Source organism: Xiphophorus hellerii, chromosome 2, assembly GCF_003331165.1.
Source record: "Xiphophorus hellerii strain 12219 chromosome 2, Xiphophorus_hellerii-4.1, whole genome shotgun sequence".
In the NCBI taxonomy this organism is placed as follows: Eukaryota; Metazoa; Chordata; class Actinopteri; order Cyprinodontiformes; family Poeciliidae; genus Xiphophorus; species Xiphophorus hellerii.
Window position 1 is genome coordinate 27846740 of NC_045673.1, and position 15912 is coordinate 27862651.

Consider the following 15912-nt stretch of genomic DNA (forward strand, 5'->3'; position numbering starts at 1 on the left):
TTCTCCCAATGTTTTTGATGGCAAAGATCTTATGTTTCTAAAGAACGACAAAAAGCAAAACGTATCCATAGGATTAAAGTCAAAAATCATACTAAATAAGTGGCCTACATAATATCAGGCAAACAATGAAAGATAAACCATGATTACTAATTGACTTTTCAACTTTGCTTTATGTTCCTGTATGGATTCTCTTTTCTTGTTTTCTGCATGCAGTTGCTAATCAATACATTTCTAACGTTAGAGGAAAAAATAGCCTGAAACCAGGGCTGACCCTTCACTGCCCCTGGAAGTAACCAATATCATGGTCCTGTTGGATTTCATGGTTTATGTAACACTTAAAGCTTTTGTAGACCTAAGAATCTTCTGACTTTCCACAACTTTGACTCCTTTGTCCACCACAATGTCCAATTGGACAGCCTGTCTATTAGTCTTGATGTGTATGTCCCACAGGATCCACCGCTTTTGGAAGTGTCTCCCTCTTCTGTTCTTCCTTTACAGCATTCCAACATGGTTATGTGTATATTTTGGGTGCTAGCCTCTTGTACCCAGTAGCTACCCCTGGTCTCAGAGTCAACGTAGGATCATGAATTCTGTCTGTTGTGGTAGACCCTGTCTGCTGTTGATATCATGCTGACTGCCTGTTCTCTGCTGCCATGATCAGTGTATTTGTGCTGTCCTTTAGTTCAGCATTGTTAAAACTTCTCAATATATATCACATCCTCAGTCAGGTACTGCATATCGCTCAGGACTCACCGTTGCACAATGCTTCTGTTGCTCAAGACCATCACCAAGCAATTTATGAGCATGTTTCTGATGTTCGCCAAGAGAACGTAAAATATTCTGGATGGTAGCTCTGACAAGTCCCCCATTAATTTGCATTATGTGCGGCCTCAGAGACTCAACAACCAAGGGACCGACCAAAGACAGTGGCAGGCGAAAGGTGAAACTCATCTGACGGGACGGGATGCGATTGCGACGGCTGTGACAACAACAAAAGTTGAACGTTTTTGAACTTTCTTGTGTTGCATTGAAAGCCCACATGCACCTGTCTACATGTACAAGCTCAAAATTTTACATGCACTAATGTTGCTGGTCACTTGGCTGGACTAGGAAGGGCAAGCTATTGTCACCTCGCTGAGCAAGTTAAAGAGGAAAAGAATGGAGAAGGAGCAACACCGCTTTCTGTGTCAAGCTCTTCAGGTTGCTGGACTTTGTTCCAAACCCTTTTTGCCCTGTGAGGTGATTTCAGTGGCTTCAATCTCCAGCAGGGTATTGATGGCTTGGACTTTGTACCATTCAGCTGGCTTTTCACTTACTCCCTACAAGTACCCGTTTCTGGTCAACTTGCTAGTGCCCCCTTCATGGTTGCTTGTAGTCATTAGGATGCCAATCTAAAGTTGTTGTCCTGAACATCTCCTCTGTTGCCTTGAAGTAGGATGCCTTGCCTCTCTAGGATACCATTCAGCTGAATTTATCCAGTGTTTACATTGATCACTGAGTCAAGCAGCTTGATGTTTTCTGGGCAGAAAATGTGGCTGCTCCATTTCAGAGTCAGTAACTTTGTCAATATCTGACTGAAGGGCGAGCCTGTGCCAAAGCGTTTCACCATCACCTGACACAGTTGGTTTTGATTCAACTAATCGTGATCTTTTCCATGTTCCTATTGAGTTCCTCCTGAACCTTTTCTTATCTTTTTTATTTCCCCTGGCCTGGTGTTTCCTGTGTTTAGCCGTGTTTGACTGGGCTATTGCTGCCAGTAACTACATGTTCTCTATTTTCTTCCTTCCACAGAAGACATACAGTAGTTGGTCCAGGGTTTCTGTTCTTTACTTTGTCTCTGTCCTGTGCCAAGTTTATCATTATCTCAAAAGCTTGTTCTCCAAACTTAAAGCATATATTTGACCTTATGAGGGAAAAACATACTTATGATGCTCTTAGCTTCTTATGTTGACTCAAATCCTGACTGAAGCCCAGTGTGAGGACAAAGCTTGTGAAAACAACTTTCCTGAATGTGTTGGACTACAGAGACGTGGTCTGCTGTACATGAATGTAGCTTCCTCAGTTCTATGTTGTCTGGATACAACATTGCAGTGCTTTGCATTTCATTACAAACGCTGCCTGGCTCACCGCTGTGAACTTTATGTCTTGCTTTCATGGGCTTGACTGAAACAAAGAGACAGCAACATTGGCTTCTGCTCATTTATAAAGCTGCCTTGGGGACATTACCCCTGTATTTGCTTAGTCTTGTGTCTCCAGTGAGGGGTGGACACAGTTTCTGCTCAACACATCAGCTTCTCTTTGGTGTCTGCAAAATCTGCTCAAAACTGGGAAGAAAAAAATAATCTCTTATGCTGCTCCATGGTCCTGGAGTTTTTGCAAAAGTCATTAAAAGTCCAAAATTTCATTCCATGAAAACTCTTCTTAAAGAGAGTAACTGCTACAGCTAAACCCCTTTTAAATTATTTTATGAAGTCTTAATCTTATACTCTAATATTATTTTTTAACGTTTTGTTTTCACTAAAGTGAATTTTGGGGTTTTGATTAACTGTGCTTTTTAATATTGTCTTATATGTGGTGTTTCCACCTTTTCAGGTCACCCTCAAAAAAAGAGACTTGATCTCAAGGCATTTCCTGCTAAAATAATGGTTAAATCAAGGTTTAAAAAAAAACTTAATCAGTGGGATCTAAATAGTTAGCTAATTACTGCTGCAGTACCGTCACAGCTCAAACTAATGTGCTTTTAGGGTCTACATAAAAAAAAAAAAAAAATCTAAATTCTTTGCTATTTGCGTGGTACAAAAAGAACTTCTGTTTTTTTGTCTGATTAGCTCCAAGATGCCAGGAGAATCACTTTGATGTTTGGTTAATGGCTAATGATCCACAGTTTTCTTTGGTTGAGGTTATTACATAATTCTCCTTGGAATAATACTTCTCTTGTACTTCTCTTCTCTTGTACTCTAGAAGTTAATAAAGACACGTAGTGGACACAGCAAACATGTACAGTAGAAGAAGATACTATTGTCAGATAAGAGCAAAACAAACTTCTTAACCAATCTGCAAAACTCTGCAGGACATTGGCCAGCCAGAGCTACAAAGGAACGGTTCAGATAATTCAGTTCAATTCAATTTAAAAATACTTTATCAATTCCAAAGGGAAATTAAATATTCAAAACCATTTAAAATGATCAGCTTCTCTGATTTTACTCTTTATAGGTATATGTTTGAGTAAAATAAACATTGTTCTTTTATTCTATGAACTACTGACAACATGTCTCCAAATTTCCAAGCAAATTTTTTTTATTTATTTGCAAAAAATGAGAACTGGTCAAAATAACGAAAAGGTTGCAGTGCTTTCGGACCCCAAATAATGCAAAGAAAACAAGTTCATATTCATTTAGAAACAACAATACTAATGTTTTAACTCTGGGAGAGTTCAGGAATCGATATTTGGTGGAAGAACCATGAGAGACCATAGTGGTCTCTTAATTTTTTCCAGAGTTGGATATATGTCCATGTTTTAAGATGAAAAGGAGTTGACCAAACTCATTCCTTTATTTTGTTTTCAAGCACTTGCCATGTAACCCCTCTTTCTCTATTATCTTTTCACTTTGTGTTGTAATTGCGTTCAGTTTCAAATGTTGTCATTTACAGTTGCCTTTCTGATAACAAAGACCAACACCTCTTTTGTAATACCCCTCTTTGCCGCATCTGTGGGGGCGATAGCGAGGCTATTTGACTTTTCTCAAACCCTATTAACAAAAGCCAAGGAAGTCCGAGGGCGGAAGTTACATCAAATGTTGTCATGATGCAGTTTCACATGTAAATCAGTGAGGACCAAATTTCTAATATAAAGTTTGGGGTTTTGAAGGTAAGTGAGCGCTTTTCGTCGTCATTATCTTTTCTCTTTACCTACAATGTCGCTTGCAATCCGGCGCGTGCTGCTAGCGTCACCGGTGTGACGCAGCCGCAATTTTGTTTGCAACACCAGCGAGCTAGAGACAACTAGCTTGGGCTAGCTACTACCATTGCTTCCTTTGTATATATTCGCGGCAACAAAACAAAGTTGCTATTTAGAAATTCTCTTTTCAAAATCAACGCTAAGACAGCAAACAGCTCTATGCATTTAAAAACAACAGTGTTAACTTAAAAATGGCAGTTAAAAAAAAAACCCTGCATTATTTTGAATACAGGGGGAAATACTTCCAGGACCAAAAGCAATGAGTACTCAGGTAATGAGTAAATTATATTAGTTCTTGTTCGTTGTGGTGATATTTAGACAGAGGTTGACTTTGGTTTTGTGCTTTAATTTCAGTACAGCATTCTGTTCAAGCAAGAACATGGTGAGTAGCATGGTTCACGAACACCACAGCTGTTTTTAGAGTTCCACATTATTTAATGGTTTCAAATGAGAGTCCTAATCTATCTCTGTGGAATAATTTAACTTGGGTTGCAGTTGAATGACAAAGCGCATGGTGGTGATATTTGGTACTGTTCATGTGGACAGAGAAGTGGAACTAGGAGTGTCGGGATCTGAGTTTGAGCTGAGGGAGCTTGGTATGAGCTGGGATTTCTCTTCTTATCTCCCTTGTTTCCCTTCAGCTCATGACGATGCCATCTGGACAGCAGCATGGGGCAAAAGCGAAGCAGACGGCTCGGAAACTATCATCACCGGTTCACTAGATGATTTGGTCAAAGTCTGGAAATGGTGTGAATTTCTTCATCTTTTTCAGCACTGATGTTTTTTTTGTTTTGTTTTTTTTATTTGTTGTTTCTTTACATCCTTCCTGCTTCACTTTCTTCCATTCTTCTTTTCAGCCTCTCTACAATCCTTTCTCCATTCTATGCTTTGCCATCTTCCCTCCTACTTACAGTGATGTTATCTTAAAAGATCTGATTTGTCTGTTATTTCTCTGCTGGACACCAGTACAGCTGCTGTTCCAGTTTCACTTGAAAAAGACCTTATCTAATGGTTTAGGACTCCAGAATTAATGGAACCGGTTCAGAGATATTAGCTTTGTCAAAGTTTTGCTTATTCCACATCTTCAAATGAAGCTGAAATTTCACATCCTATCGAATTTCCTGGTAAAATAATAATTGAATCCATGTGAAAGCCAGCTGATAAATCTTAGGCTTTGACTAGGCCTGGAAGTAGCTCGCGTATCTCTCTGTTCCTGCAGGTCAGACGAGAAGCTGGAGCTGCAGTGGACCCTGGAGGGCCACCAGCTGGGCGTGGTCTCTGTGGACATCAGTCACCACGGAGCCATCGCTGCCTCCAGCTCCCTGGACGCACATATCCGCCTGTGGGACCTGGAGTCGGGGAAACAGATCAAGTCCATGGACGCCGGACCAGGTGGGAGGAGCTTATTCTCGCCTTGCTTTTGTATCTCACCTGGACTGAGATTGCCCAGTGACTTAAGAACATGATGTAGCTCTTTTTTTTTCTTTCTTTTTTTTTTACAATGCACAAACACAGATTTTGTTTTCCAGAGGTAAACACTTCGTATCCTCTTACCCATTTTCTGTCGCTCTTATAGTCGATGCGTGGACAGTCGCCTTCTCTCCAGACTCTAAGTACATCGCCACAGGCAGCCATCTTGGAAAAGTGAACATCTTCGGTGTGGAAAGCGGCAAGAAGGAATATTCCCTGGACACCAGAGGAAAATTCATCCTCAGTATAGCTTACGTGAGAATCAGTTGCTTGTTTTCTTTTCAGATCTAGTCTGAGTTTTTATTTACCGTTGTGACTCCTTTCCGTGTAAGTCGCCATTTTGTTTTAACGCTTTGAAAGTGTTTGTACCTTGTTTTTGCTTTTTTTTTTCCACTCTTTTTTTCAATCATCAAGCAAATTTTGGCAACAAAGAAATGCGTCAGTTCAGATGTTTCAGGCATCTGATCAGCCGCCTCTCTTTGGAGTTTTGTGGGGCGTCCCACAGGGAGGAGACCTCAGGACCGAGAACTTTCCTGAAGGACCATATGTTGTCTGATTTTACTTTTTTTTTCTTGTTTTCTTTTTGAAAAAAAAAGTTACAAAAAATATCTTAAAAATGTGAATTTTATTTCAACCATTCCTTCTATGAGTTCTACAGTGGAGAATAAATAATTGAGAATGCCATAATATTAGCGGAAAATATTATTTGTCATTAGAAAAATAATGTCCTAAAATTACGAGAGAAAAAGTCACTTTAATGAGAGAAAAACTTCTCTAGTTGGAAAAAAATCCAGATTTTTCAAAAAACAATGTACCATATTTTCCGCACTATAAGGCGCACCTAAAAACCTTCAATTTTCTCAAAAGCCGACAGTGCGCCTTATAATCCAGTGCGCCTTATATATGGACCAATGTTGAGCCACAACAGGTCTCACAACTACGATAAGCAGCCGCCGACTTCATTTTCCCCCGTAGAAGAAGAAGCGCGCGGTGCACGCTGGGTTTTGTGTAAAGACCCCAAAATGGCTCCTATTAAGAGACACGCTTATGACGCAGAGTTTAAGCTCAAGGTGATCAGTCACGCAGTAGAACACGGGAATAGAGCAGCAAGAGAGAATTTAACATGAACGAATCAATGGTGCGGAAGTGGATATATATTGTGATTGCACTAACCTTTGATTTACCGTAACAGTATCAGACTGTTTTTTACGTGTTTATTGAATCGAGGAAAAGTTCCCCTCCACTACATGTTATACCTTGCTGTTGTTAAAAGATAAACTGTGTCACAAAAATACCACGTCACTGACTTTACCTTGGGAAAAATTATAAAACAGCTGTTTATTCATTTTGGGAATGAACGGAGTTTTCAGAACGCTGGTTTGTAATCTATTAATAAAGTTTGACTATTTTGTTGACATTCCCTTTAGCGCAGTTCCATCTAATGGATGCATAACGTAACCCCAGCCTCTACTGTAGTGTCTATTCTATGCGCCTTATAATGCGGTGCACCTTATATATGAAAAAAAGTTTTAAAATAGGCCATTCATTGAAGGTGCGCCTCATAATGTGGTGCGCCTTATAGTGCGGAAAATACGGTACCTTCAAAAACCTACATTTCAGTAAATCACTCAAATCTATTTCAAGCTTATGTTCACATGCTTGAGATAGCATGTGAACATGTGGGGCTTTCATTTTTACTCTGCTTAAAATGAGCTTGATTCTCTGAAATATTTACATGTGACATAAAAAGCAAAAACAGGAGAAATCTGAAAGTGTCCCAGAACTTCCTCACAGCACTGTGGCGGCCATTTTGGCTCCATTTCACATTTCCTTCTTGCTCCTCAGAGCCCCGATGGAAAGTATTTAGCCAGCGGCGCGATCGATGGGATCATCAACATCTTCGACATCGCCACCGGGAAGCTACTCCACACACTTGAAGGTCGGCTAATTTACGGATTTATATGAAGAAAAAATACCTTTTTTTTTTCAGGAATAACCCTTCGATTTAAAGCCAGACAAATCGAGCATTTTAGATGGTTTTTAATGATGGGTTAGACCTTTATCAGTGTGTTTGGTTTTCAATTTTCCAGCATTAGGATTAAGCAGGTCATCTATTAGAGGCAGGAAAAAGCCCAAGTTATTTCCTTTAAGGTTTTAATTTCGATTTTGTTTAAATACAATTCTGAAAATAAAACATTTAGCAGTTTGATTTAGATTATAATGCAACAGATTCTCAGATTTTGCCATAATGTTTCACTTTTCTCACTTTTCTATTAATGCTTAGTGATGTGTCCACCTTGAGATGGCCTGAAAACGACTGGGAAATCTGGAAATTTGAGTTTAGAAAACTCTGGACTTTTGACAAGAAAAAAATTAAAAATCTGTGTAGCATCTCTCCATACATACGTATATTTATTCTGCACATACATTGTCGGACCACTGTAGAAATACACCAATAGTGAGCTCCTTGTATTTATACTTTAAAAGTTGACTAAAAACAACAGAGATCCATGCAAACAGTCTGGAAAAGTCTGGAACTTTACTTAACCAGTTTCCTGTTCTGGACAAGTGTGGAAATATGCTCAAATTTTTTCTAGACGTTTCTTTTTCTTGTCTTTCATCTTTTAAATATTACTCTAATCCCCATTTGACAATTACAAAATTTACAGATAATGAAGCTAATATAAGCTGAAACATTGTGCTTTGCCTCTTAAGAGTTAAAGCTGACTTTTTGTGTCAAATATCCAAAACACAATAAAAAAACCCTCCTGAACTCTTGAAATTTGTCTGGAAAAGAGTAAAATTGTGAACTAATAAGTGTTCAGGAATCCTGACTTGAATAGCACATTTAGACTTAGTACTGTCCAGACGAGGAGTTTGATATTCTGTGTGTTTTCTTGTCCGCAGGTCACGCCATGCCCATCAGATCCCTCACCTTCTCCCCGGACTCCCAGCTGCTGGTCACAGCCTCCGACGACGGATATATCAAAATATACGACGTGTAAGTGGCACTTACTGTGCATTATCGCTTTGATCAATCATAATTTAGTGATTTATGGACAAATTGTGGAAAAAGTAGCAGTTCTTTATCTGTTCCTCAGACAACATGCCAACCTTGCCGGCACGCTGAGCGGCCATGGGTCCTGGGTTCTTAATGTGGCATTCTCTCCGGATCACACCCACTTTGTCTCCAGGTGGAACACTAAAAGCAGCTCTTCCACACTTCAATATGTTGTTGTTACAATATGATGTGACGTGTTTTCTCCTCTAGTTTCTTATTCTTCGTGTTGGTGTGAATCCATTCCGCTGTCAAAACGTAAAAACCTTCTTTCTTCCGCTCCCCTCAGCTCGTCTGACAAGAGCGTGAAAGTTTGGGACGCCAGCACCAGAGCTTGTATCAACACTTTCTTTGACCATCAAGACCAGGTGAGGAACCTGACTCTTCTAGTTTTTTGATATTTATCTTATCTGGCAGCATCATGCTGCTGGATTTTCTAAAAATTTTTGGCACTTCTGTTGTGAGACTAGTGCGGCGCTTCATCTTCCCATCTACAGCCAGATCAGCAATGGTTTAGATTGAAGCATGTGAATCAATTAAAACGGCTCAGTCAAAACCCAAACTTCAATCTACTTGCGAATCTACTTTTTTGTTGATTTGTCTCACAAAATTCCTGCCAGCTTTCATTAGAACTGAGGCTGCAGAGACGTTTGGAGAGTTTGATCTGCTCTTCTGTTCACTGAGCTTTTTCTTTTTTTTTTGCTACCGTACTTGCAACATCTCTGTCGTCCCAAGGTGTGGTGCGTGAAGTACAACAGCAAAGGCTCAAAGATCGTCTCGGCCGGCGACGACCGCGCCATCCACATCTACGACTGCCCGTTGTGATAAAGAGCAGTAGCAGGAGGAGGAAAAAGTTTCCATTGATACTTAGAGGGCGGATTTGGGGTAGTAAATGTGTTGATGTTTATGCACTGGCTAAATTAGGCCAAATAATAAAAGACTCTTTTTTTGGTAATTTGTTTCTGTTGTATTGCTGTTAGTTGAACCTATTAGAGATTTATTTACAGACATCTACCTACATGGCCTGAAATGTGAAAGACGAACTAGACTTTGAAATGTTACTTTTCACAAATCAACAGTTTCAGTACTGCAGATGAATCGGTTTTATACTGTATCAAAAAGACTGTTGAACTTTTTGCTTTTATTATTTCCTGGGTCTGAATAGGTTTGGGCTTAAAATACCAAACACAGTTGTAAAAATTGCTATTTTTACTTAGATAAGGGTTCACAACTTGACAAAATCTTAAAAGGCTATTGTGTCACAATCGTCTCAAGACTGTGTGCATCCCTATTGTGCACATTTTGTTTTCAGTTTTTCTTCCACTCAACTTTTCATTAATATCCTTTGTCAGCACTATCTGCTGGACAAGTGTAAAGTAAGTAGTCGTCAACATTGGTGGTTTTAAAATGTTCTAATTTTCTGAGAAATATAATTTTGATCATAATCAGAATTAAATGAAATCAGTTCATGTTTAATCCATCAATAAGTTTAACCTTTTTGAATCAAACCACTAAAATAAATAAAATGTATGATATTCTAATTTAAGATGCAGGATTACAGCAGCTTGATCTCAAGCATAAAGTGCTCCCTCTTAAGGACTATCACATGTACTGCAGCCCCTGATTTAAGACGTTTTTAAAAAAAAAAATACAAAATTTATACAATTTTTATTCAACTGGAGCTCCGGACATGTTGATGTAACACAAGTTTTTACACATTCATTTAATGTGTCACAGAAATACTAAGAGACTCTTATTCACAGAAACACTGTACTTGACCTGGACAGAAGTGTCCACAAACATTACTTTAAAAAAAAAAAAAAGAACAAAACACAAAATGTCCGCTGTGGGATGGCAGTAAATCTGAATACACTGTAATGTCAATTTTGAAGGCAGGTTAGTAAATCAGGGTGTGTGTGCTGGTGTGTTGCTGCCATCTTTGTTTTATGGAACCGTGGCAGCACGGTTTGAGTTGCAGTCTTTTTAAAATCAAATTTCTCACCAGGAGATATTTTACATACAAAAAAAAATTAAATAGTGTTCACTTCCACACTTTTTTAAGAGTTCAAATATAAATGTTTGGAATCAATTTGAGGACCCTGGTTACCACTGAAGTGATACAATCGAGCTCAAATTAATGTGGTTTACTCTTCGTTGAAGTGAACACATTAAAGGCAGTGACACACAATATAATCAAGGTGCCTAAAGGGTATTAATCTTCAGAATTACACATATTAATCATGTAATAGATTAATGTTTTTATAAAAAGAGTAGTACCAAGTATTCTGCAGACAAGGCCCCTTGATAGATACTGACCGTCGATCTGAGATGAGGACTCCACCATTCTCTCAGGTGGTTACCATGGCTTTTGACTTACAGGAGTTGAGGATGCCCACAGAACCACACCATCTCCAAAAGCAAAGATGAGACCACAGGTTCTCAAACCGGATACCTTTCTGTCCATGGACTGGACAGCCCTCAGAAAATACCTTAAAGTCCACAAAACACTTGCGGACCAAAGAACCAAACCCCCCGTAACACCTCAGTTAGGGAAAGATCTGCAGACATTAAAATGTTATTTGTACAGTAGAGTACAACAGGATAAAGGCAAAATTGGTTTTTACACCACCAAAGCTATTACAGTTTCAGTTGACCTAACGCAACCTCTCTAGATCAGGGCTTTTCAAAGTGTTGGCTGCGCATATCCCCTAGGGAGCGCTAGAGTTCTTTAAGGGGTGGCAAAATGAGGGGAAAAAAAAACAAACAAACAGTAATTCAAAATATTTAACTTCACCAAACCTATGCCAGAGACAAAATGGATCGATTTTTTTTTTTTTAAGTACATAAAGATATGGTGAGGGACGAGATAGTCTGGGCCAAGGAAAATAAAATGAGGAAGGAAGTGTGACCATGATTATTTAAAATCTAGATTTGTCTGAATGGACTTGAGGATGCTCCACTGCCATAGTATTGTCTGTCCAGAGTTGCTAGCTAACAGACCTTGTCGACTTTGACATCATGTAAGGCCCAACGCCAAAGTTAGATGACCAAGGCTGAATGAACTATGGTTATAATAAAAAAGGTAGCTCATACTTATAGGACTGTAAATGACAAGGTAACCAAAGCATCATAGCTAATGCGGGTAAACCCCACAAGACCAGAGAAACTTATATGAATGGAACATCAAGTAAAACTTTTACAAAAATAAAATCTACAATAAAGTAGATGGAAGAGCACAGATGTCCATTTGCTCTTTGATAAGCTAGCTACCAGACTCTGAAAACCCATATTCTAGATTAAAACTTGAATTTTTCCAATCTGTTCTTTTCGTCCATCACCTAGCTTCATTTTATCTACAGCAACACGAACGAGGAACAAGTACCTGTTACGCATTTCAATGTGCATCATTCACAAATAATACAGCAAATCACAGGACAGCGAGAACAATATGGTTGTTTCATCAACCTTCCAGTTGCTAACGGCTGCGTCTAATGTTGAATTCCCCTTATTCCTGCGTTTAAAGCCGCACCGATCTAAAGCGCATCAGACAGATCTGGGTCACTGCCTCTGTGCAGCTGGAGAATGATGACAGACAGTCCTGGTCCCCCACCCTGCTTACGCCTTGTTGTCTTTCACCAGTGTCTGGTCTCAATCAGCTCTGCGCGCAGACTCAGCCTCTTCAGGGTCTCGTATCCAACCACGATGAGCACCGACGTGGGCATGGAGGAAATGACGCGAGCTGACAGCCCTTTGGTCATCACCCAGATGCCCTCCTCTGCCAGCAGCTGCTTGAACGTCTCTATGACGGATGTTCGGCCCTCCACCTTAGAGAAGGATGATGATGGTGATGCATGGTTAGCTTTTTTTAAACCTTATGTTACCAGGGAAAATAAACAACAACTTTGTATAAATAAACTCAACAGTTTGTTACATTTGGAGTGCGGAAGATTAAATGATTTGTATATTGTTATAATCAGCTAAAACTATATATAGATCATCTGCGTATTGTAAGACACAATGCTCCCAAACCTTAGGCTCATTGTCCACGAGTGTGATTAGATACTTTAAACTGCTGTTTTATGTTACTTTTGGACTCATGGTTTCCTCCTTGCTGAACGGCCTTTTCTCTGTGGATTACAACTTTCACAGACTTCAGTTTGAAACTTCACAATGTCTTTCACTTTGGTTCTGAGGTTAATATGAAGATTTAACATTAGATCTTGTGACACAGTTCATCCTTGTAACACAGAACCCGTCTCTGTCCTGAATGTTACGTTTCCCATGGCAGGGCTCTTTGTACAGCAACAGAGATCAAAAGTCCTTGAAGATTTGTGACTAGTGACCAGATACTAGAAACTTCTTACCACTGTGATACTGGTCTGCTCCAAGGGTGAACTTTGACCGGGCAGTCATTGGCATCTTACCAGTTGTTTTGAACATCCTACAGTGGGATACCTGATAACAAACTCATCTGTGACCCTACCAGGCACATAAACTGCTACAATCTTCTTTCTGAAGGCCTCAGACAGCTCATGTTTGTGTGCAGCCTCACTTCAACAGCTAGGAGATCATCAAATTAAAGTTTGAAGAGTAAACAATGACAACCTCCTTCAAAAGGCTCCAGCTTTTCTTACCTGAACTCTTGCACGAACAACATCCATAGGGTTTGTGATGGTGGAGGCAGTTGCCGCTGCCATTGGTCCTGCCACAGCCTGCAGAATCAGGTGGGGACATCCACTTGGTGCCATTAAAGATAATTTTTCTAAAAATGCAAACGACATTATACATTGTAAGGCCAAGTTATACAAAAAGACATGCTGACAAAACAAAGTAAAGGTGGCATTGATTTACCTGCATAAAAGTGGTAAAAAGGCCACCAGAGGGCACTGTTGGGGATGTACGTGAGCAGGGATGCCACATAACCCCTATAAAATCCCCTGAAACCATCGGCTGCAAATATCTGCACCGTTATTTCCCGCGATTGTCCAAAAGTAGGTTTGCGTTTAGATGTGGCGAGCATCATTTTTGGCTTCACCTTGAAGCGGGAGTGATGTTCCCCCTGTCCTTGCATCATCAGGTGCTGGGACACCACATCAATGGGCACGGTGATGGTCTGAGCCACCAGCGACGCTGCCCCTCCCGCCACCACGGACTTGACCGTGTTGCTGGGAGAGTAGTGGGACACGTACTTGCGCACCAGTTCGTAGGTGGTGATGTACGCCTGTCCTGACACCAGAGTGAAGGTGTTGATCATGAAGCCTCGGTAGAGGCCCCTCACGCCCTCCATTCGCAGGATCTTGCAGAAGGCGTCAAAGGTGCCCGAGTACACGGCCTTCCCTTTCTGCACCTGCAGCCGGGTCCGGATTAGGCTGGCTGGGTAGACTGTGGCCCGGGTGGTCAACGTCATAAACACACCCAATGAGTAGAATTTCCTCTTGTCCAGGTCCTCCCATTCGATAATCTGGATGGCACCTTTCTGCTGCATGGTGCCGGTCAGGCACTAAAGCCAAAGCGCTGCAGTCCTAAACGCTGCTGCTTCCATTATACCTGCATCAGACGGAAGCATTAAGTTAATGACAGAGGACAACTAGAACACCAGATCAATATGAAAACCAGAAAAACCAGTACTAATTATTTATTCATTTCATTTTCTGCTCATTGTTTTGCCCTCTATGGTGAAAACATTTGTCTGCTTGTGATGGCCTATGCCTGAAAATTGATAATAGACACGTTTAAATGTGTGGTTTTAACATGACCAAATGTTAAGTTATGAGTGCGAGTACTTTTGCAAGGTACTACAAAAACACACATTCCTCTACGGATTAGTAACAGTGAGACAAAGTTATTAATGGCGTTCATTAAATATCTAAAACACTTCACACAATGGGCAAGAGAAGTAAAGCTGTATTACCACAGGGTTTATAAACCCGGAACTGACATGGCTTGTGAAACATACTTGTTAGTCAGTTGGGTCTGTAAGGGGAACAGAGACCACAGGAGGGGAAGTTTAAGCACATATTCGGCTGCTGACAAATTGGGAGTAAAATAATATTCAACACTGGATGAGCAACTAGCTTTTAAACGTTTGATCAGTTATAGTCAATAACTTAATGATGTTTTGTTGGAAGAGGAAGCACGTGCAAGTCACAGCGCGTAGTATACTCGAGCTGCTTTAGCAACAACAAACTGCCATGGGGCTTTCCTATCGAAGAAACTCAAATTAATGTTACCTAAACACACCGACCGAACGTACCCGAATAATCATTAAGCTCACCGTCCTCGACCACTGTCGTTTGGGTATCGAAGTTGTTTATTTACACTCGAACGGCCTGCGCTGCTGCAACATAATGGAGGGTCATGTCTTCCGTCCATTACTGCTCTGAACAAACACAGTCAAAGGTAAAAGGTCAAGGGTCTAAGCTTTATCAAGACATCTATAAATCGTTATCTACTTTAAAGTTAATTAAAAAACAGGGTTGAAAAGCATTCTACTCCGATTTATAGGACTGAAATATTTACTTTGCCAGTCGTTTGTACAATTGAAGGAAGATGATGCATTCATGATCGGGTAAAAATTCTAATAAAGTACATCACAAGGGTGTCACGAAATAACATTACAGATTTTGACCAATGAAAACTGATACGTAACAAGGTATAAATAAGCAAAAACATAGATAAAAATTTATACATACATGTAAAATTTGTTGAATAATAATAATAAATACTAGTGTTTCTTTCGTCAGTTACACAAACATTCCTCGAACCAACAATCCGAAGTGCATTGAAAGCAACACAGTTGACGTCACATGACAACACTTTTTTAAAGTCACAGTGCTATTAATGATCGCTTCAAGTCATTTCTGACACTGATGCGATTTGAATCTCATATTTGTGGCTTGGCTTTATTATGACTTAGTTGTCCGTAATTATTTAGCAATATTGTTATAGTTTTCACTTATGAACCTTGTAGCTATAATTTATCCTAATTTTCTACTTAATAGTTATGATATAGCTGAATCATAATTATAAAAATACAAAATAATAACAACACCCTGTCTCATTATTATCAGATACTAGGCAATACTACGAGCCACCCTTTCAAAATTTTGACTCTTGCTTTTATAGTTATGCATCTCATGATAATGTTAAAGCTAATTAGTGATAGAGACTATATCTCATTATTATGACTGAGGAGCATGTAATCTTATTGTGAGATAGTATTTTGTCATTATTACCTATTAATAATAATGATAATAAGATAGTAGCTCAACTTTCACCTGTAACAAATCCTGTTGTATTTCTTAAAAACATGACTTTTTTTTATCCAGATAGTTTCTAAAAATTGTGGTTTTTTTTAATGTTTATTCTACTACAAATTTCTGGTTGGGCGTGACCGAGCAGCTCTGTACTCTGATTGGTTAAATTA

General features: G+C 39.6%; 2 protein-coding genes across 4 annotated transcripts; one reads left to right on the plus strand and one right to left on the minus strand.

Moving 5' to 3' along the window:
- The first annotated feature begins 3739 nt into the window (after nt 1–3739).
- On the plus strand, nt 3740–9441 carry skic8 (SKI8 subunit of superkiller complex). Its single transcript, XM_032545429.1, has 11 exons — nt 3740–3868; nt 4191–4229; nt 4313–4340; nt 4600–4705; nt 5178–5350; nt 5535–5683; nt 7274–7367; nt 8336–8429; nt 8530–8622; nt 8776–8854; nt 9222–9441. Exons 2-11 carry the CDS (start codon nt 4218–4220, stop codon nt 9309–9311), a joined length of 918 nt encoding a protein of 305 aa, XP_032401320.1. The 5' UTR covers nt 3740–3868; nt 4191–4217; the 3' UTR covers nt 9312–9441.
- A 694-nt stretch (nt 9442–10135) lies between these two features.
- On the minus strand, nt 10136–15061 carry slc25a44a (solute carrier family 25 member 44a). 3 transcript variants are annotated; one of them, XM_032545399.1, is made up of 5 exons: nt 15006–15061; nt 14740–14865; nt 13338–14033; nt 13121–13248; nt 12119–12310 (listed from the first exon to the last, which is right to left on the minus strand). In XM_032545399.1, exons 3-5 carry the CDS (start codon nt 13969–13971, stop codon nt 12119–12121), a joined length of 954 nt encoding a protein of 317 aa, XP_032401290.1. In that variant the 5' UTR covers nt 13972–14033; nt 14740–14865; nt 15006–15061. The 3 variants fall into 3 exon arrangements, with proteins under 3 accessions (XP_032401298.1, XP_032401290.1, XP_032401306.1); XM_032545407.1 differs by lacking the exon at nt 15006–15061 and having other exon boundaries at nt 10136–12310; nt 14740–14999; XM_032545415.1 differs by lacking the exon at nt 15006–15061 and having other exon boundaries at nt 14761–14999.
- Between the last annotated feature and the right edge of the window lie 851 nt (nt 15062–15912).